The sequence below is a fragment of the Polypterus senegalus genome, chromosome 1 (assembly GCF_016835505.1).
Source record: "Polypterus senegalus isolate Bchr_013 chromosome 1, ASM1683550v1, whole genome shotgun sequence".
NCBI lineage: Eukaryota > Metazoa > Chordata > Cladistia > Polypteriformes > Polypteridae > Polypterus > Polypterus senegalus.
Window position 1 is genome coordinate 195,931,172 of NC_053154.1, and position 23,386 is coordinate 195,954,557.

The 23,386-nt window shown below is 38.7% G+C and overlaps 1 protein-coding gene across 1 annotated transcript; it reads right to left on the reverse strand.

The window, feature by feature from the left end:
• Positions 1–894: 894 nt before the first annotated feature.
• nppc (natriuretic peptide C) lies at positions 895–22,566 on the reverse strand. Its single transcript, XM_039766302.1, has 3 exons — positions 22,399–22,566; positions 11,848–12,132; positions 895–1,323 (listed from the first exon to the last, which is right to left on the reverse strand). The coding sequence occupies exons 1-2, from the start codon at positions 22,489–22,491 to the stop codon at positions 11,869–11,871; spliced, it is 357 nt and encodes a 118-aa protein (XP_039622236.1). The 5' UTR covers positions 22,492–22,566; the 3' UTR covers positions 895–1,323; positions 11,848–11,868.
• Positions 22,567–23,386: the final 820 nt, after the last annotated feature.

The window sequence follows — 23,386 nt, forward strand, 5'->3', positions numbered from 1 at the left end:
AATTAACTATTTCCCTTTATTTTAATCAACTTTTCTTGAGACTCTGACTGCTGAATTGATTCTTTTTTCCATAAACGGCACCTAAACATAAATTTGATGTGAAGTGAGCCAACAGATGACCAACTAAGCTGGGGCCTCAAACTCCAACCTTCATTCAGTTTCTTAACTTAAAGCCAATTCTCGTTGCTAATTAAACCCGTTATTTAATTCCATGGTGCTCATTCTGCCATGGCAGACATTTCCATAACTGTTGATCTTCTTTTTTAAGAGCGCCGTCAAAATGTTTTGGGAACCTGAGCAGATTAACATTACTGAGGCCTTTACCTTTCTTTATTTTCAGTTATTGTGTGATTGATGCAGTTTGTTCTTTATGTGTTGATTCACTTTGTGTCTTAATATTGTTTGGTTGCTAATTAAGGAAAAAAGAAATAATTAAGGGGCCTGAGTCTTAAGTTGTGCATCAATTAAAATTAAGACAAAGAGTTAATTAGCAGCAAAATCTGGTGACTAATTAAGAAAAGGGTTAGAATGAAAACCTGCAGCCATAGTAGCTCTCCAGGACTGGAGTTGGAGACCCCTGGTTTAAGGTCATCAGCCTGCCCCACCAGTGCTTTAGTTCAAAGTCATCCTGCAGGGTGTGTTTTTCTCAAGTGCACAGTTATTTTAAGTAAATCAGACAACACAGCCTGATTAAGTAGCCCCATGCTGATACTTCTCAATTTTAGAGGGCACAACATACTAGAATTACAGTGTGATGCTGTCTCTGAGGAATGTTTATGTTCCATATGTGTGAAGCGTATTGGGTCTCCTGTATTAAACACTCTGTCAACCAAATATGGATACCCCAATAGAGAGTTTGTCACTCTTTGGAAAAATACTCACTGAGACTGAAAGTTGCATGTGGAATGATTTTTTTTTAAACATTTATTAAGACCAAAATGTTACAAACTTACTGTATTTGACCTGCAGTTTCAATTCATTTTAAAATGTTACATAAATAAAACTCATAATTATAAATAGCTCTTTATAAACATATAAATAGTTTCTTAAACATAAATACATTTAGGTGGGAATGATGTACATGAATGTCCAGCAGCGACAGAAATATATAGCTTTGCGTTATTAGTTTCTACAACACTGTCTGCCGATTCTTGCGTGTTTTTATTTTTTTTTCCTTTTCATATTCTTCAATAAACGCTGGTGATGATGTTTCTTCGTACCAGGAGTTCAAACCAGACTGTTTGTTAAAGTGAGATGGCATTTCAAAAAAATCCTCTGGAGACAAGCAAAATGTTTTTCAAAACCCATTGTCCAGTGACAGATCTACAAGAGTGAAGAAAAGAGGTTTGTGTTAATGTAAGTATGGTGCTTATACTGTTGTCACAGAAAATAAGACAACACATCTGTGTGTGTCGTGTATGGTGACGTGTGCCCAAAAAGAGTTGAATACTACAATAGCATGTAGGCAGCCAGTATTTAACACATTACTGTGTTCTGTGGATTTCATAGCTTGGCACTTACATACACCACCTATAAATAAAATATAATACATATATATATTGTAGATGCCACACGGGCTGGACAGGCATCCCAGCCAGGAGAGGGAGCAGACATGGAAGGAAGGACTGGAAAGAGTGGATGGACAGCCCATTAAAAAGAGAAGTTGCTGGAGGTTTTTAATTCCCCCAACACGCTAGATGGCAGCAGCCCCGGAGGTCGGTGCACAGTAAGAAGCGAGCAGGGAATGCTGGGATAAGTAGTCTGGCAGAGCAGCCCTGCTGGGGTCACCAGGTGCCATGAGAGGGTGCTGTAGGGACACTGGAAGTCCTTTCATCAAAATATACCGGAAGTACTCCCAGGTCTGTAATAAAAGGGACCATACTCCCTTATTCTAGTGAGCCAGAGCTGGGAGGTAGTCGAGCAACGCTTGAGTGGAGGATACTAGTGCAGTGAGGAGAGAAGAAGACCTGTATTTGTGCTTGTGTTACATTTTGGAGGTATTTATTATAAAAACCTTCCATTATTTGAACCCAGGACTATTCAAGTGTGCTCGTGTTGGGGGTTTGGGGCTTGCTGATGCCCTCGGTTTATCACAATATATACATATATATAAACCTATGTAGGCCTCAGAATTTTTGCAGTGCACCATCTCATATTGGTTTATTATTTTAAAACAGTATTACTATATATAAATTTATAAAAAGTTATCCAACCAACCATTTTCTAACCCGCTGAATCCGAATACAGGGTCACGGGGGTCCGCTGGAGCCAATCCCAGCCAACACAGGGCACAAGGCAGGAACCAATCCTGGGCAGGGTGCCAACCCTCCGCAGGACACACACAAACACACCCACACACCAAGCACACACTAGGGCCAATTTAGAATCGCTAATCCACCTAACCTGCATGTCTTTGGATTGTGGGAGGAAACCGGAGTGCCCGGAGGAAACCCACGCAGACACGGGGAGAACATGCAAACTCCACGCAGGGAGGACCGGAAGCGAACCCGGGTCTCCTAACTGCGAGGCAGCAGCGCTACCACTGCGCCACCGTGCCGCCCTATAAAAAGTTATTGTATCCAAAAATACTACACCACTTAATAATTAAAAAGAGCAAATTAAATCATATATAGATACTGTACTATATATACATACACAATGTGAGGGCTGACTAACTAGCAAGGGGATGGCTGGTGAAGAGGCTGAATATCAATTTACAAAAAAACTCACAGGGACTATTAATTGAAAAAGAGACTAACAGCAAATCCAGAAATGACAAAAGAGAGTGAATCGCCCTGCACAGAAATGGGACACCTGACAGTAGATCCTCTGAGGGCACCAGAGCAACACTGGGCAGTGAGTTTGGAGGAAATCTGCAGTAGTCACTCAGGATGCTAGAGGCCAGCCATCGTGACTAAGGTATAAGGGACTTGATCCTCCAAACCAAAGAACAGTATAATGGAGGACAGACTGACAAGCACCTAGCAGCACTATTTCTGCAGATCAGTAGAAGGTGGCATAAGGTCCTTGATGACAACTGAAGGGCCTGTCCTGTAAAATTAAAGAAAAAGGGCAGTAAATATATGACTAAAACTGGGCCACCAGTAAACCTGTCGTGCACAGTTTTTGTATGCAGGAGTAAACTAGAGGATCTAGAGATGTAGAGAAAAAATAATGTAAACATAACATAGACATTATCTAAGTTAGAAATTGAACCAGCATTCCTGGAGCTGTGAGGCAGTAGCACTGAGAACTGGGGTATCACGTTCTCTCTGTACATTAAATGATTTCCAAACATCCATTTCCTACATCAGCTTTCATTATAACTCTCTAATGCCCTTAATCAAATTTGACTAAAGGGAGGCATTAGCGGGCATACAACAGAAGAAACCCCTCTGGAAAGAGGCAAGTGGGCATTGCAGGCCACACTCAACCAAATGATTAGGCTCCCACAGGACTAATTTACAGTTTCCATTTAAATAACTGGCTTGTTTTGTGTATGTGTAAATATAATAGCCATGAATTTTTCCATTTCCAAATGAGCAAAATCCAAACTATAGTATATACTGAATCTTTACCTCCACACAATTTACTTATTTATACTGCAGTCTACTCTTTATATATGAGTGTGTAGATGTGAGTATACACACACACACACACACACACACACACACACACACACATACATATATACTGCATATTCCCAAACTTGCTTTAAGCAGTTCAGAGTATTGTGATGCTGAGGGCTATCCTAGCAGAAACAGGCACAGAGTAGGAGGCATGTGCTGCATTAAGTGTTTTTCAATTCATTTAACCGTCTGCTGTACCCTTTTGTTATATAAAATAAAGCAAAAGACAACATTCCAAAAGCTACTTTATGCAATTGAGGGTCACACAGTGCCAGGGCCTATGCCAGCAGCACCAGGTTTAAGGCAGGAAAATTCTTGAAAACGATGCCAGTGCATTCTCACACACAGCCACACAGAGACCAGTTTGGAATTGTCAATTAACTTAACCAGCAAACCTTTAGGAATTTGGGAGGAAAGCCCACTCAAACATTGGTAGAACATGTATATTCCACACAGAAAGTGACTTAGAGTGGGATATTAACTCATGACACAGAATCTCTACCATATATGTGATACTAAAGATTTGAGAATATATGTGCATAAGAGATAGAGCTTGTTGTAGATAGAAGGAGGATGCTTTCAAATGCGTTAGTAATGGAATATCATGATTTAATATGTCTTTCACGCTGATTAGCACATCAAAATGAGAATTTGACTGTACTCTGTAAATGTGACAAAATTGACCTATAAACCTATCAGCCTATAATGAAACTATAAACATGTTTCACAGGCTTGTGCTTTAACGGAGTGCTATAGCTACATTAGGCAACATGGTGGCACTGTAACACCACAGCCTCTCCCTTCCCATCAGATTAAAAGCTTTGTGCAATTAAACTCCACTCTTCCCTTTCAACAGCTGTCCACTCCCATTTAACTCAACCATAGTTTTAATTCAATGCTTTTATTTGGCATGAAGAGTGAAAAATATGTAATTGTACAAGTTTAAAATACGTATTTATAGAAATTGCACATCTTCAGCACAGTTATGTTTGTTTTTGCCGTTCTCTTCTTAATGCAGGTGTGTTTTTTAAAATTGTATTTTGATGGCTAATTTTTTGATGATTTATTTTTATGCAGTGATGAGATTTTTTGCACTCAAACATGGAGTTTATCTGAAGGCTTCTTAGACATCAGGACCTGTGTATATCACTCATTATGTAACTGTCTTTGGGGAAAATGTACACAGATTCAAAAACTCATAAAGTTTAAAAAAGCCAGCTGCTGTGACACACATTAGCATGTAAAAATCAGACAGATGAGAATATTACTAAGTAAATACAATGCAGCCATTAAACATGTATGTTAAACAAAGATATGAGAGTTACTTCTTACACAGAGCCTGGATTGTCCACATATTAGTCACCTTTACGAAGCCCAAAGCACCAATTGTACACGAAAAGAACCCTTCCCAGAATGAAATGGCTCTTTTTGAAGCAATGCTACAATGAGGATCCAAAACGTGGACAACAAAACAAATCAGTGCAACAAAAAGTGCCAGTGGTTTAATTATTGTGCTGCTTTATTGACTCAGCATTGTGTTTGCCCTTTAAAGCACCTTGTGTGCAGATATGATATTAATTGCTCCATAAAACACGATTGATTGATTTTTTTAGTTAACTTTTAACTTTTTAAAAAACTGAAATAGAAATCCATATCACAATGTGCTTGTGTCTGATTTATCTTTTCTATTTTTATTGTATCCCATGTTTGCCATCATCTGAATGCTACACACATAAGCAGAATGAATGTGTTTATCCATTCAAATGCCTCTTTTAAGCCCATTTTGTTGTATCACAATGAATTATCATTTAGTGTGAAAAAAGATTGCTTACCTTGTAGCTGGGATTACAATCCCGAATCCCCAAAAGTAAGTTACAAATTTTATTTTTTCTATCATAATGCTTGGCAAAGTAAAAGCTGTAGTGGTTCTGAATCCACCACCTAAATTCAGAAGCAACTATAACAATTTTATTGAAGACTCAGGCTTAGCCATTAACTGATCACTTGCTAGGAATTAAACCAAACCAAGCCAAACCATATCCCTGCAATTCATTGCTCAAATCATGATTCTTGTCTTAAATACAAGGGTAAATGAAAAAGTAAAGGCAATCCGAGAATTCTGCAGTGTCCACAATGGATAGAAGCTGACGCAATACATCATGTTTGTGATGGCTTATGGGTAGTTTGAATACACACATTGCAGGGCTCTGCTGTTAGTTTAGTTGAAGCCAAGGTCAAATGAATATGGACGTTCCACTGCGAGACTGCACCGTTGTAGAACAACGTGCCATAGTGAGATTTCTTTTGGGCAGAGGGAGAGAAACCCGCTGAAATTCACCAAAGGTGATAATTCCAGAAACCTGGTTACTGCCTGGGTGGAATCGAAATATTCTTCACATGTATGTGTGGATTTTATGTGGCTATTCCAGTCTCTTTCCATACCCCGAATCTTTGAAGGCTTGACTGATTTGTAGCTCTAGAATTGTACCTATACTGATGGGGCGGGGGGTACCCTGTGACAGACCAGCATCTAATCCAAGGACAGTTGTCTTGACCTTTAATTAGAAGGATTGGACCTACCTTCTTCTAACCTTGTGCTGGTAATAAATAAGATGGCGGATGACCAGATATACCTATCTCTCTATTATAAAAAAAAGGTTGGAAGGAGACAAAATGTGATTTTCTCAGAGAGACACTTTCATGTCCCGCGAGACAAGTCTTTGTATCATTTAAACACACCCGGGGCCGGAAATAAAAACAAAGAGTAGATGACAAAGTAGAATGTCATAAAGAATTCAAAAATGTTGGCACAGTACACATGCAGAGCAGGTTAGAGATAAAGGAAGTACAAAAAATTGAAAACCTCAAAAAAAGAATAGTAAAGATCGCATTAGCACAAACAACTGAAATTATTACACTGTGAAATAACGGAACAGCGAAAAGAGATTGAATATATTGTTCGGATTTAAACTTTAAGTCAGAGACTTGTTGATCATATAATTTGTGTTGCCATCAGGGAAAAAAAGGAGTGTTTCTTCCCAATGAAGAGGCATATCCGTGAGAATAAAAAAATTTGTTGTTTGGTGAAAGTGAAATCCCGTGAGATAAATCATCCCTCATTTGTCAGTCAGTCAGTCATTGTCCAACCCTCTATATCCTAAAACAGGGTCATGGGGGTCTGCTGGAGACAGCTTGTGTGAATGCTATTGTCAGACACATTTCTTGTAGAGAGCAAGAAACGATATTCACTCACGGGCAGTTATAAGTTGCATTGTCACAATGTAATACCAAACACAGAATCAAAATTCAATGCGATATTGATGCAAAGGTAAAAGCGAAAAGAGATTGAATATGTGGATATAGGTGATATGACAGAAGTGCACTGCATGAGATACAGATCACATGGCACGGTTGCAGCAGCAGCAAACCAGCAGCTGATCGAGCAAAGAGGAGGTAAAAAAAAAAACTACATTTGTTTCCCATTGAATCATCGTTTAAGAGGGGGTTTCGGAGGAGTGACTGCATCGCCTTGGGGTGTTCAGCCCCTCTCTTCACAATGCAAGTGGCAGAGACATGATGGGGGGGTTGGCAAGCGAAGCGAGCAGGGGGCAAAGCCCCCTAGTTAGTTAGTTAGTTAGTCATACAATCCTAGTGTATTTTCTAATAAGTATTGCTGCAGAAATGTATTAAGACAATACAATCTGTATTATTGTCAAACTTCAACCTCTCATTCCTTATTTTGTGAAGATTTCTTCAGTGCTAACTGCAGAAACTCAATGGAGGCTTTCTATTTTTCTCATCTATTATTTGTAGTTTTCCTTTTTGTAGTGTTTTGTGTTACCCTCCCGTGTCCCAACTGCATACAAAATCATAAAGAGAAACAGTCAGAATTGGGCCAGATCAAAATATCAGTCTCTGAAAAATGCGAGGCTCATGGGTGCCTAGCCGTGAGATTCGACTTTGATTCAGAAGTCTGTCCTAGTGCCTCTGCTCAGTCATTTTTCTGAGAGGAATGTACCAGTACAAGCAGATAACTGGACACACTGTCAACCAATACATGTAACATATGTGGACAAAGTTTTCTGTCCAGCAATATCTACAGTCACCATGTTTGCCTGCAAAACAGTAATTGTTTCACAATAACCATTAACCATCTTTGGCAACCAGAGCAGCAACCTTCATATTTAAAGAGGTCGGTGCCCCTGGGACAAGGCTAGGGAGTGTCTCGAGTAGCTAAGTCCTTGTATGTCCAAGTTCTCATCATGCAGACTGTGTACTTCTTAATCACTGAGCCTCTCTCACTTCTACTTGCAAGCCTTTAGGCTTTGGACTTTGGGCTGCTGTTAAACTCATGCATTGCAAAATTCAGTACAAAAATCACATCACCATTGACCTTATCAGTACATTCCATAAGGGTTACCTTAGTTAATGCCTTTAAATTTTCATTCCAGCAGTAGCCTCCCAATAAACTGCATTCACTACAAGGCTTGATTTGGTTTAACACAGGTAGCTGACTATATTTTTTGGCTTCATTTTCTTTCAGTAGGAATGTCCCCCAGAATCTGAGGTAGTCAGATTGAAGTAGGCAATGGAAGTCACTGCTACCCTCATAATTCATTTCTAAATACATTTGTGTCTGTATGAAAAGTAACTTCAATATCAATAAATGTTACTGTTGAATATGCTTCATTATTATTATTGTTTACCATAATATTCTCAAACCTTTTTAATCCAATTCCGGATCACACAGAGGTCTGAGTCTATTCCTGCCACAAAATACAATGAAACACATGTCCGTAACAAAGCCCCCCTCATGTAGACACCCACAGGGGATCAATTGTAAACCACCAATTAACCTAAAAAACATGTTTTTTGGATGTGGAAAAAAATGGCAGAAACAGGGAGAACTTGCTAACTCAACACAAACAGTGCGAGAATTATACACAGGATACTGGATCTGTGAGGCAACTGCGTTATCCACTGCCCCTTTGTGCATTATTATTATTATTATTATTATTATTATATCCATCCATCCATTATCCAACCCACTATATCCTAACTGTAGGGTCACGGAGACCTGCTGGAGCCAATCCCAGCCAACACAGGGTGCAAGGCAGGAAACAAACCCCAGGCAGGGCTCCAGCCCACCGTAGTATTATTATAGGCATTTTCTCAAACAATTATTCCATCATTACTGGACTGACAGAGCTAACATCCATGTCTTCAGAACTGGAAATGAGCTGAAGCCCACCAAAGATAGACTGCCTCTCAAGGACACCAACATTCACACATGCATGGCCAACATAAAAACTAATTAACCTGTCATGTCTGTCTTTGTGGTCTCAAGGAAAAGGAGTTCTTGAGAAAACCAGAATGGACTCAGTTACAATGGCTCCACTGAGCCACTTATTCCTCTTCTTATTATGATAGGACAGATGTCATTTTAGTGATGAATGCTACTGCCCGATACTTTAGTGGCCCTGGATCACCATATATGTGGGGTCTGCACTTTACACCTGTATCTGTGTGAATTTTTCTCTGAGTATTTCGGTTTTCTCCTACAGCACATTCCAAAGACTAGCGTGTAGTGTTATTAGTGATGAGTAAGAGTATTTGTACCCTGCCATGGCCTGGATTTACACCCACAGTTTACTTGTGCCTTTATGCTACTCTGACCATATGATGGGAAAAGCAGGGTGAGTGAATATCATTACTATTAAGATGTCCGTGTTTATAACCTACACTCCTTGCTGCTAGAATAATCTTTCTCTCACTGAAATACTGAACCAAAAGTGATGAAGATTATCTATCTCTTCATTTAATTTCCAATCCTATGTTTTCCGTTACTGGCTCAGAAAAAGCTTAGATATTATAATTATTGATGACATATTATCTTTTTTGTATTAATTTTAGTATATTAATACACAGACATCTTCCTAACACACTTTTATCCTACCCAGTACAGAGACTATCCCGACAGCATTGGGCACAAGGCAGCAATCAGCCCCAAATGGGATGCCTATGAACAGTAGGGCACAATCAGTAATACACTCACACCCATGCTTCTAAATTGCATGAAAGTTTTTACACAGCACTATATACACTGATTATTTTTTTTTTCATTTTGTATAACCTTTGGGTCTCTGTAAGCAAGTTCAAAAATGGATGAATGGATATAGGATAGATTATTTATATATTGCTTAAATACTCTTTGATGGATTAAATTCCTGTGCAGTCTTGGCTCCAGCCTGTTCTTCATGGCTACTAGCATAAGAACCAACTCCCTACAGACAAGAGGATTTGGAAAATTGAAGAATAATAATAAACTTCTAGATGATATTATTAGTGGCAATTACCATGAGATAAGAATATAAAATAAGAATATGAATGTGCTGTATTTATATTTGTTATATACTGTCGATTTGCATTGAGTGTAACAAGGATGGACAGGATTAGAAATGAGTACATTAGAGGATCAGCTCAGGTTGGACGGTTTGGAGACAAAGTCAAAGAGGTGAGATTGCGTTGGTTTGGACATGTGCAGAGGAGAGATGATGGGTATATTGGGAAAAGGATGCTAAGGATAGAGCTGCCAGGCAAGAGAAAAAGAGGAAGGCCTAAGAGGAGATTTATGGATGTGGCGAGAGAGGACATGCAGGTGATGGGTGTAACAGAACAAGATGCAGAGGATAGAAAGATATGAAAGAAGATGATCCGCTGTGGCAACCCCTAACGGGAGCAGCAGAAAGAAGAAGAAGATGCTGTCTCCAAATATGCAGGATTTTCTTTAGGTAGCCTGTTATCCCCAATACATTCCAAAAATGTGCACTTACTGTAGGTAAACTGGCCAACCTAAATTGGATGTGTGTGTGAATCTGCCTTGCCTTGAGACTGACTGGCACCCTGGCCAGGTTGCTTTCCTGATGATGCCAGTATACAGTCTGGACCAATAAATTAATGTTTAGTGAAACGAGTGCTCAATAAAGGACAGTGTCACACAAGGACACCTGAGGAACACCTTCTATGTGTATGAGGGGGCACCAACACTAACAATACCATCTCTTTTCTCCTCTGTAACCCCGAGAAGCTGCCCACTCAGGGCACCTAAGCCACGGCCAACTTCAGGGTTCCGGTCAGGGCAACATAAATTTTGAGGGCTTCCGGAAGGTGGTGTCTCAGTCTGTGCAACACAGTCCAACCCAGACCTGCTGAAGAGAGCCAAAATATTTGAGAAGCCCTCCAGGCTAGGAAGGCAACTGTTACACCGTATTTCTGTTGCACAACTGCATGCCCATTTCTGTTTGGTTTTTTGGACTTTGGCAGTAAACGGGGTGGCCCAGTTGGCACCCCAACTTTTGTTTAGTTCTCCTTTCCCTCATTTGCACCTCACAACAAATAAAGGAAAGAAACAGTATGTATGTACAAAGTTTGAAAATGAAGAAATCTTCACTTGTGTAGAGTGATGCAAAATAATGTGATCTTTGCTTTGAAATCTGCTTGTTAATGGGACAACTTTGAATTTGAACTGCCCCATTTAATGTTTGCTTTCTTTTAATAGTAGATATATTAATATTGCTGGACTCTGTTTCAGGATTATTGCAACTGGGGGCATAACGTAACATGTGGAGAAGGGTGCAGGGGTAGAAAAGGTAAGCTGATAAAGGTTTTCTGTTATATGAAATTAAATTATGTATTTCAGTACATTGACATTGTCGGTCTCACTAGCAAGATTTCTTTGGACTTTGTGCATGTGGCAATACTACCGCTAATACTCAAAATTTTATGTATAAAATAATAATTGATCAGCATTGCTTTGCATTTTAATGGCTAGAGTGTTAACTGTCAAAACAGAAAGGCACTGTGACAAAACACTAGAATGAACCTCTTGTTTGGTGAAAAATAACTTGCACTTTTCAAACGGTGGCTACCATGGCAGCATCATGCTGTTTAACCAGGAGCTCTCCTAACCACCCACCTTGGTGGTAATGCCTTTACTGGTTGACATCAGGGGTTTTTGCTGCCCATACCTTATGCTCATTGAGAGTAGAGTTTACCTTGAACTATACTATGTTGACCTGAGAAGCCTGCAATTCAATAAATATTGGTCAGGCATTTGTCAGTAGTTCTCATGCTCTCGTGCTCTCTTTCATTCTGTCTGCTGCTTTATACTTTAGAGGAAATAATCGGGCCATACAGATGAATTGAGTTCTCAACTTACCTCCACTTACTCTCCGACACTCTAACATCCAAGTCCACTCATAGATCCTATTCTGTCCAGTTTGAGACCAAAGCACCCTTTGGATAACCCTTTCTTATTGATTCCTTTAGACTTTCTCGGGTTAGGATGGTCGTTCAAAAGCCGAGCCCAGGCTGCCTTCGCCCGGATGTCTAGTCTCAGGTCCCTCAGCAAGCGAGCTCTCGACCTCAAGTTTTCCGAGCCTGACTCCTGCTCATCTGATGTAAGATACGCAGACAATTCCTCTCCTAATAGATTTCGGAGGGACTGGAAAAGACAAAATGGCAGAAAACAGCATTAAAGGAGATATCTGGTTGTACTGAAACTTACATTTGAAAGGTATCTTCAAAGCATACAAAACAATTTGTTAGGAGACCACTAGAAAACTGAAATAATTGTATAGAAATATGGAAGAAATGATGTCTTTGTGTCAGTGAAGCTATAAGGTTTCTGTGTATTTTCTGCACCTTTTATGTGTTGGGAATAGGCCAGGACTGCACCCAAAGTCATTCTCTGTGCCTTTCATTAATCCTTGGCTCCTCCTTTCTGTGTCTCTTATGTTGCAATTTTTATTCTGCGGCAGTCACCTGATGAAGAGGGCAGGGGACAAAATAGAGAAAACCATCGACAAAGGATTTGCTTCAGTTTTGACCTTGCATCAGCTGCTGTCTGCAGGTTTCACTTTTGATTACTAACTTTTCTACCATTGTCTTGTTCTTTCACTTTAAAATTTGGGAATTTTGCTTAGTGACTTTACTCTTGTTTTTTATCTTTTTGACTTGGTTTTGTCCTTTTGGTCTATGGCCTTGTTCCTTATTGCTTTCTTTTCTTGTAGTACCTTGTTTTAACCAATATTTGGAATATAGACATTCATAATATAAAATATGATTCATTTATCACCGCACATGTCTATTGTTGCTCAGTCTGCCCTGCATATTACTTTTGCTTAATGGAGTGCTGTGTAACACAGAATTACTTTCTGCCCACCCTTACCTGCTAGAGAGCTGACAGACAGAGGCTATTCCCAGTGTGCCTCCAGCTCTGTGGGCAGATGTCAGTCCAACACACTTACTAATACTAATATAATATAGAACTGCCAGTCAACCTTGACGTATATTTCTGAACTATGGTATCAAATTCACATAAAGGCAGGGGTGACTATGCAGGCTCATTCTTGAGGACATTCAGGTTATTCTCATGTTGTGTCTAAAAGACAAAAAAGTCTCCAAGGTTCATTTTCAAAAACTAAATTGAAGGCTAACTTGAAAAGAGAGGTCTGCTGGTACAGTAAAATGCAAGCGAGCTGAATACATAAGTTAAAATTCATTTACTTTAACAAAAAGCAATTATTTAAGAACACAGGCTAAGTCCAGGTCTTCTTAAACTGTTAGTGTCCTGCTGGATAGCCTACCATACATTAAATATTTCAGTTTTTTCCACATATTTGGAAGTTTTTCAAAACACAAAGAACCAACCTCATCTGCAAAGACCCCTTTCAGTGCTTTGTCAAGCAATGGTTCTACGAGGAATCATACAACCCAGTAAAGAACCATAAAGTGCCATTAAAGAACCATTATTTTTAAGAATATAGATACTAATTTCAGTTTCAATGCCACTATTTTATCATACTATTGTCAACCCCACTTAATACAAGTTATGGTCATTGTGGGGTTGATCGCATGAGCCTATTCTGGCATCATTAATCTCAAGGCAGGACACAACCCAGGATATACGGTGCCAGTCAATAGCAGCCCCCATTCATAAATGCACATACAGGGCCAAGTTATAGTTGCAAGTCAATGTAACATGCATGTCTTTGGGAATGTGAAAAGAAAACCAGATTACCCAGAGAAAAATCCAAGCAGACAACCTATTTTATCATATTTATTAGTTTTTTGTGCTGTAATTTTCCCCATGTATACTTATTCGAATATACGTTAATGGAGAATTGAAACTTGCATTCAGTTTAAGGAACCACTCCGCAATCCACAGTGCCAGGGCTAGGTTATTTTGTGCCCTAAGCCAAGCTTATTAGTGTGCCAACTGACTGTTCAGTAGCTAACCCGTGCGGCTGGGTTTCCACCCCACTTATGATCTGCACCTTAGGCAAATGCCAAATTTGCTTTAATGGGTACCAGTCCATCACAGGACATATACCCACTGCTCACCCAAGCCCAGTGTGAAGTTGTATTTTAGTACAGTAACATCCATGCACCCTCTTTTAAAACCTCTTAGCCCATCCTGTGTCATGGAGAGCCAGAGCCTGTCCTAGCAGAATCAGGAACAAGGTGGAATTCAGATCCCAGTAGGATATCTTGTAATTGCAGGAAGCCTTCATTGGCACAATCACATTCTCTCTCACAACATGCATGACAGCATTTAAGATGCTTTAAAAAGGAGTGCTGCCAACGCATGGTGTTACCAAGAGCAGTCAAGTGGGCTGCAGAAATACGTTGGTATCACACTAATCATGTACTTCACACCACTCAAGAATCGTGTATACAATTAATTTTCAACACAATGTTTTATATAAATAGTCAGTGATAGAGAAAACTCAATAAAAAAAGGTCAACATACTTGCAAAAAGAAATAGTTTGAAAGGAAAAAAAAATGTAGTAGTTAATAGTTTAGATTCCCTCTCCAAAAACAGATACATTGGTAACAATTTTGTACAGCATTAAAGGGTACGAAGAGTCTAAAATATCACCTGAGCCAACACCAATAAACACTTCTCAAAAACTAAAATGAGGATGACAGGTAACTGGCCGAAATCGTATGTGCTGCCCTCCTTCAGATTATCTAACTTGCACATGCCCAACCCCGTCACCTGCCTCTCCTTCTGATTGCTTGTTTTTAAATTTTATTTTGAGATATAACATTATTTTTGCCCGGGGTCGTCTTTCTGACAGTTTCGTGTTTGGCACCTGAGCCTCCATGACCCTTAAGTGTAAATAGATCTGCTAATGAAACTATGAATGGATCGAGGGTTTTATAAAACGACCTTTAATAAAGGATAGTAGTGGTCTGGGTGAGTTCGGTATGTGAAGATGACACTTTGCTTTCACGCTCGCAATAAAATATTCTGGGGGTAAATTGCTGTTACAGGGATAACTTTAATTTAAATGGCTTTACTCAAAAAGACTTAAGGCTTTACGTAGTAATTTCTGTTAAAACTGATTGAAGTTTGCTGTGTGTCACATTAAGAACTACAGACTAGAGACAATACAAGTGGATTTTCCAGCTTTAAATACCTGTACCGCCTTCAGAAATTTAGAATATAATATTGCAGTTACACGCTTACAGTACTTTCGGTTAACTTTACCAGAAATCAACATTTTGTTAAATTTCTTTAAAGTAATTTTTTGAAAAAAAAAATTACACAGCTGGTTTAAGTTAATTCGACTTAAAATTGGCATGTATGTAAGTTTTATTTCTCGGTTTCTGATACGATTAACAATTTTTGGATGTTATTTCATTTACGTTTAAACAAAGCAAGCGTTTGTCAAAAACACCAATCACAATAGAATGCCACTCAGCATTATTGACGAACTCCCCGGTTCCCTCGGATAAGGGGATTTTAAAAAATCTTCTAACAGAGAAAATATGTTTGGATGGAGTTCTGTTTGTTGGGATGTGTTCCAGAATGTTTATGCAATTTTTAGTTATTTTTATTGGCAATAAACGTCTTCTTAACATAAATTGAGTTAATTTGCATTAAGGGCCAGTCCTTTTTATAAATATTTTCCAAGGTGCTTTGGAGGTCTTCACCCAATTATACAGAATCAGGGGAAGATGTACACCGTATAACAGTATTGGGGAATATGCATTTCTTCTGTGACGATTGAATGATATTTCATTTAATTATTCCATCTGATGGAATAGCCAGCTTGTCACTGAATTGATGTGATTTCCAGTGATTTGCAAACTTAATACGCAGAAAGAACATTTCAAACAGCAAGTTATTTTTTTTTCGAAACTGAAAAATTGTGACGTAATTTGGAAGTAGCGATCGACATATTGGAATTTTATTCCGTTAACATTCAGTAATTTGGGTTAATAAATCGAATTAACTGTGATCAGTTCATAGGTTACGTGCATTTAATTCATTCATCGTCGATTACAGTATCTAATATTTTTAGTGGTAGTTAATGACAGTGAACTGAGTTTGAATTCCTTGACTGATTTACCTGCATACATTGCACATGGAATTGCATTCAGTTCCTCCATTTATTTTTTTTGAGTGACAATGCCAATAGAACCTATACATTATTTTAACAAATTTTATAAAAAGAGCCCTCATGAGTACCAAATGGCAGTACATCTATGTCACTTTTAAATTCGATTTACATTATAGTGGTCACAAATTTTGGTACGTGCTCCAGCCTTCTCAGCATGCACCTTCAAGCGTCTGTTAAGAATAGTATGGCAAAACTTTATTTTATTTTTTCTTAGAAAACTGTATTCCCTAATCGAATTGATTTAAATTGACATAACACTGGAGGCCTTATAATGTAAAAAGGACTTAGGGCTTGATTGATAGATGAATGATTTATGTAACGCTGAAATGTCCAGTGATGGACTGAAGGTTGCTTGTGCACGCTGTTGACAATAAGTGGATAATCTCAATAGTGTAACTGACGTTAGCATTCTCAAATTATATGGATCTATAAATTAAACTACTATATAAATTAGGGTATGGTGTTAATATATTGGCTTTGTACTTGCACATTTTCATTATTTTCGTGGTTGTTTCTCCATGGGCCTCCGTTTTGCTCCTGTAAGTGTCGGTGTGCGCAGCACGCATGAAGATCTCTTTCCATGGACTTGCCTAAGTCTCCAGGTTTTCAGCAGGTGGGATCTGTCCCGGCCTTTCGCGTCACAGAAGTTTGCTCAATAATAGCAAGACTTAGCCCAGTAGAAGATCGAACCATCTAATTCAAGTACTTATCCTTAATCCACCACAGATCTAGGGTCAGTTTAGACTCCTTTTAGAAGCCAACACTTCGGAATTATGATCCTGCACCGCCACCCCCTCTGCCAATCACTATTCTGGAATGCATTATTAATTAGTTTATTTATATCTTTTTCTTGAATATCTAAAAGAGTAAAAAAAATATACAAGCATTACATGGGAAAAAATGTAAAGAAAAGTTATACTGTACATGAACATATTAAAAAGTATGACCCGCACCAGGTAAAGTTACGTGATGGATGGCAGGTTAGGGCGGCCAGTAGAGCGCTAAGAAGCGGGTTCGTTTTGTCTTCCCTTGGACTTCCTCGGTACATTAAAGACGCGGTGACAGATCATCTTTTTTCATCGATTTAAGGGTAAGCTAAGGCGCGTCTGCCTTAGACCCGTTGCTCTCTAAATAAGCTCTGATTACACGCAACAATACTGGTTCCAAAGGAGTCCTTTACTGCGTGGTTCTTCGTAGGTCCTTTGCTTGACGAAATACCATGTTATTTTAGGAAATGTTCACTGCATATGAAATTAGTGCTTTGGGTTTTGAAAATGTTTCTAATATATGGACAAAACAGAAATATTTAATAGGGTACCTAACAGGGCACTGACAGATCAGGCAAACCTGAACTTAGCCTGTGTTATTGTATGCGTCGAGTCATTTTAAAATGAGGAGCCCATTGGTATTTGACAGAGCAGGTACCGTCAATTTCTGGTCACCCTTGAAGTCTGTGACGGACAGTTCTTTATAAAGCCTTAGGGTTTTATAAAGGAAGGTTGTTTTGGGAACCACTGGGTATCACTCTGAAGAACCACTATAGCACTTTAATTTGTATGTTCAGAAAATGGGATGAGTTGGTAGTTGGTTGAGCTAGCAATTCTACATTGGTCTGTGCTGCACAGTGCGTCTTAGTGAGTATATGCTCTGTGGTCTCTAGGGTTTTGCCCATCATTGATAAGAACTGAATACTGTAGTTGCGAAAAACATTGACCTGATTAAAAACTTAAATTCCACTGATTACCTGTTTTTGTGGCTGTTCTGTGCTCGTTGGTGATCGGTTAACCTTACTTACCTCAGGGCAAACTCTCACAAATTTATGCTTAGTAATACTATGCCAATTTAGAATTGATGATTGAGTTCCAAAGTTTATTTTTGGAAAATTGTGGAAACGCGCTAGCATAACGGGCAGCTTAACTCCTGATTTTGTGGGCTTATATCCCGCTACTATATATGTGACTATGATGAATTCACTTCACCTGCTCCAGCTGGAACAAAACAATTCTGTAACCAATTTGATCCAAAATGTTTCTAGTTGCCTTGGATAACGGCAGTATAGCCAAGTAATAATTCGTCAGATACTGAAGGAGATGTCTATGTCAGTGGACTGGAGACAAAGCCCTATACTGGTCCACCTGCTGTCAGAATTCACTTTTTTAAGTTACTCATTCGTTTCAGTTATATATTTATTTTATTGTGAGATGTATATGAATATAGCATTAGAAACAAATCCACCATCACACACTGCATAGCTGAAATCGGGACAGCCAAGAAGGAGACCCGGGTCCGCATTTCACACTGACGGTGGAAAATGAACCGTCATAGTCAGTCGAGCCAAAGAAGAGATCTGTCGAATCGATTCAAGTGACTAATCGAGTGCTTGACTCCGACGGTTTGCCTTCCTTCTTGACAGGCTTTTTCATTTGAATTCCGTTCCACCAGTGATCTATTACGATGACCCCGCAGTCTCATAGACAATGGATTAGCAGGCAGACAGACAGCAGCGACAGAAATTAGCTGCGATCATCACCGGCCGCGTGAAATTCATAGATTGGCTTTGGCACGCGTGGTATCTCCAGGCTGACGTCAATGTGAATTTATAATAAACACACTTAAAGTGACGGATATCAGAATGAATTTACAAAAGTGTAGAGAGAGTGAGAGTTATCTGTTGTTACAAATAAACGGGAGCAGAGCAGACGTAGGACAATTAACGTACTGTGCTGGTATCGTCTGCACGAAGGTCAGATTGTGTTCTCCATGGTGGCTAGACATAACAGAGCAAGTTCATTTATTAGCGCAGGGAACAGGCAGTAGCTCGATTGGTATAAATACTTAAGTAAGTGTATAAAGAGTCGAATAGTAAGCAGCGCGTTACACTTCAGTTTGCTTTGATACGACGACTGTCACCTTTCGGACCACACTTTGGGAATATACGACAAGAAAACCACAGTTCACTTTGACAAAAGCACACCCCAAAAACGATATTTCCCAAAGTAGTGGCAACCATGTCAAAATCAAGGCAACGAAAGTTATTTCGGAATAGAAATCTATTAGCATAGTATGACAAATATATTTTACATAGCGATTATCATATCTTCTCATATTTCGCAGTTGGGCAGACACTGAATTAAGCTTTAAAAGGTAATTCCTGAAAATAACTTTGGAAAAGTGCACGTATCTTTCAACGCATGAAAAATACTACAAGAAGAGATTGCAACATTCAGTGAGATATATCGGAAGTCCTGTTAATCTATACGGTAAATGTCACGAAAGTGCAGGTTTAGTACTGCAGATCCTTTGTTCGAATCCTGACAAAGTCTCTTTTGTTTTCGTGGGTGTTCCGCCGTGTAGTCAATCTTTGGTTAATTGGAGGCCCAAATATTAACCGATATGGGTTATTATATACGCATGAGCATTGGATTGCGGTGGAGTATCACCCTGGCCAGGGTGCCGCACTCTATCTACAGAGCGCGTCCATGATGGACAGTAGACCCTACACACACTTAAAAATAACGCTTCTTTTTAACGGTTCCTTGTAGAACTGTTGCTTGTCAAAGAACCAATTAATTCCGGGAAGGGATCTTTACCTGTGAAATTGTTTTGAAAATGTTCCTAATATGCGGACAAAGCAGAATGTTTATTCTTTAGTTGGCAGTCTAGCTGGAGTCAAGAAAACATGAAATTGGTGAGTGTGATGCTACAAAAGTCCATTTCAAACCATGAACCCACTGAGATTTCACAACTCTGTTGTCTGTTCACGGTTATGTTTTGGAATATATTACTGATCTAAGTATAAATAATGGTTCCTTCTAGAACCTTCACGTGGAAGGCTGTTTTAAGAACAAAAAACAGTTCCCTTATGGCATTGCTCTGAAGAACCAATCTAGCACCTTTATTTTTAAGAATGCATCTGAACCTCGATCCTTGTCATTTGAGAAGATGGTTGAATGGATTGATATATATTATACAAATGGTCGTTCTTTTTTAAGTTTACAGGTTTTGGCTGCATGTATTTTTCAGTACTTAAAATGCATCCACCGGTCATATTTTATTTTTGTAACAATTCAGTATTGGTCTGTGATGCTTGAAACAAACGTGTTCGATTTCCCAGACCCCGCAAACCACAGACACTTGCCTAGATAGGTTATCCCTTTGTGATTAAATTTATAGCCACTGGGTGGCACTGCTGTTCCGTTTTCTTCCTGTCGCCCTAGTATTATGTATATGTATGTGTATGTGTATGTGTATGTGTATGTGTATGTGTATGTGTATGTGTATGTGAGAGAAGAGAGTCCGTACATCTCTTGCGTTGAGCCCCGAAAGTATCAAAGTCCGGGTACATGGCGTGTGGTCCAGAACTAGGCATAGTTAGTATTCCTTTTAAGCAAGCGCCGTTGATGTCTCACAATTAACGTTGACGAAAACCGTTTCAGTCTTACAACTGGCAGTACTTAGATCGTGTTTTAAATATCATTTTTGTTTGAACCGAGTACAATTAAAGGGAAACAGAGAGGTTAGTATGTTGCACTGGGCTGTGACGGAACTTAACGATTTTAACGTGATCCGGCATCTCGAATGTAATAGGGAGTTAGCTGTCATTAGTAAGTGGTTTTAATCAGAGTAATGATTGACGTGTTTCCAAGAACGATTTAGCTAACCCATGCGTCGTTTCCTGTATGATGTCTTTGAACAACGTGACTGCGCGCAGGTCGAAATTAATGTTATTGCTACTGGAAAACAAGGAATAAAAACAAGCAAATGAGTAAGGTCATTTCCTCATTATAGATTACTGGATGTCTATAAACGTCGTGTGGCACTTCGTAAACCAAATTATTTAATGAATATTCGTCTGTGATTTTCGGTCTTGCGAAAACAGTGCTCCAGAAAGTCTTTTAATCTATATTGTTAAAACACCAGCTTTAAGAGTGAGATACGATTGCAATTGTTTATCTATTATCTATAAGTATTAAGTAAACGGTTATATTGTTTGTGTTCCAAGTTGGAGACTGGCGTCCCGATCAAGGTTGGTTCTTGTCTCCATCGTTGTGAGAAAGGTGCTGATTTTTCGCGATCCTGTTCTCGCAAAACAAGGAGGTGTTCAGAAAATGAATGAATGAATGAATAAATTAATGAATATAGTAAACCACTAATATTTAGTGCTTTAAAGAGCTGAAATTCAAGACGTTGAATTGCGCTGTCCAAAAAAAAAAAATTACCGGACGTTCATTCTACATACACATACCCGATGGTATGCATGTACAGAAAAAAAGTATCGGTATATTATTGTATATTTCTTAATTTAGCGTCTAATTACGAGGTTTTAGTCAGTTCCAGCATCATTCTGTCAGTTTCTTTTAGGAAATAACAATGAAATGAAAATTCGCAGAATTGAAACAAGGTAATGAAACCAATGTAAGCAAGAAATCTTCACTTGTCGCTGATTACTCTTAATTTGTAAACATTCAGGAAGAATTAGCAAGATTAAGACTCACTCAGCTATTTTTGACATTTTACCGGAGAGGCGCTATATAGCACATATTTTATTGGAATATGCAGGTCCGCGAAATGAATGGATGAATGAATGTTAGATCTATAGTTTGAGTATAACATTAAACCAAGTTTGGACAAAGTGTTGGGCACTTAGAGTGGAACTAATAAACGTTGTGTGTTGCGTTTCATATTAGTTAATCTAGTTTTAGCTGCTGAGGGCATTTATTATCAAAATCCAGGCGATGCACGATTTTTCACTCGCACACAACGCGCCGATTTCCAATAGAGCACTTGTTTTTTCTCATAGCCGTGTAGTCTGGAGCAAAGACAACCGCTGCTTTAATAACAAACCACACTTTCTTACGCATTTTCGTTTTGCAAACACATGATTTAACATGATAAACGTAGTTCTTATCTTCTCTGAATTATTGTACTTCTTCGTTAAATGAGTAACCGGACATGACAAGCGTCTTTGTTAGCGCATCTGAAGCTTTATGTGCACCTACTCAGCAAATGAACGCTCCACTTCAATCCAATTGCTGGATTCCCGGTAAAATAAGAAATACTCAAATCTGAAAATATGACAAATCAGGATTTAAAACACTTTTTCTCCGAGAAGACAGCGATAGGTGAGTTGTGGGTTTTAAAGCGCTTTTGTGTCGGGTGTCCACCTCTCTCCCTCTCTCAGATTCCACTAGCAAATCGCAAAGAGTACTTTTATTTTATTATTAAAATGTAAGCACAGCTAACATTTTAAATACAACAGTCAATAAAGTAATTCAACATGACAATGCGCTTTTACCTTCTGCTGTGACTGTGTTAAAGGTTTTGCTTCCATGGTCACTGTCAGCAGAGCCACCAATAGTCCACAAGCCACTAGATGTGAGATGTTCATGTCTCTCTTCTTAATGCAGCTGAGAAGTTTGTTGGAGGGACCCGCTGCTCACTCCCTGAATCTCAAGACTATTCTGCTCCCTTCCTTCTCTATTCGCTCCTTTTATAAACTCGATGATGTCAGCCTCTTCAATCATACCTCTGTTCGCCCTTCTATTGTTTGTTACAGCTTTTGTTATTTATACCTAGTGCTACTCTGCTTTGTTTAAAAGTTACTTAATTTCTTAGTCATTTTCACAGTTTTGAACCCAGCTGAAGGTAAGCAGTATAACGCTAAAAGGTTAAAGTCAGGTCTTGTGAAAATGCATCTCAAATTTAGAAAAAAAAAGTACTATAAAGACAATTGTGTTTTTATAGCAATGCTGGGAATATCTATCTATCTATCTATCTATCTATCTATCTATCTATCTATCTATCTATCTATCTATCTATCTATCTAATATAGCGATCTTCGTATCTATCTATCTATCTATCTATCTATCTATCTATCTATCTATCTATCTATCTATCTATCTATCTATCTATTTCATACAGTTCTGTTACTCGTGGGTCCTGTTAATTTTAAATTTATATTACTTCATCTTTCAGGCATAGTCCATCACCTGTGTCATTTTGTTCTTTTTTTTAATCTTCCAAACAACTTTTCAGACAGCTAATTTTCTTAATAAAATTGGATTAATCCTAATGCATAATGCAATCATAGCTAGATGTTTTGCATTTTGTTTTGCATTTTGTTTATTGCTATTGATTACAAATAGCTGGAGCTGTGTAACGCTGACGTTTATCCAGATTGGATTGTTTAAACTCCACATGTTATAACGTAACTGTTCTGCGAACAATTTTCATAGACTAGTGGTCATCGCCTTTGTTTCCATCCCTTTGTACTTAAGCGGTTG

What these genes read in the sequence shown, in the direction of transcription:
- nppc (XM_039766302.1), bottom strand. Translation starts at nt 22,491, where the DNA reads ATGAACATCTCACATCTAGTGGCTTGTGGACTATTGGTGGCTCTGCTG. An exon ending in TAACACAGTCACAGCAGAAG is followed by an intron (nt 12,133 to 22,398) that starts GTAAAAGCGCAT and finishes TGTCTTTTCCAG; the next exon opens with TCCCTCCGAAATCTATTAGG.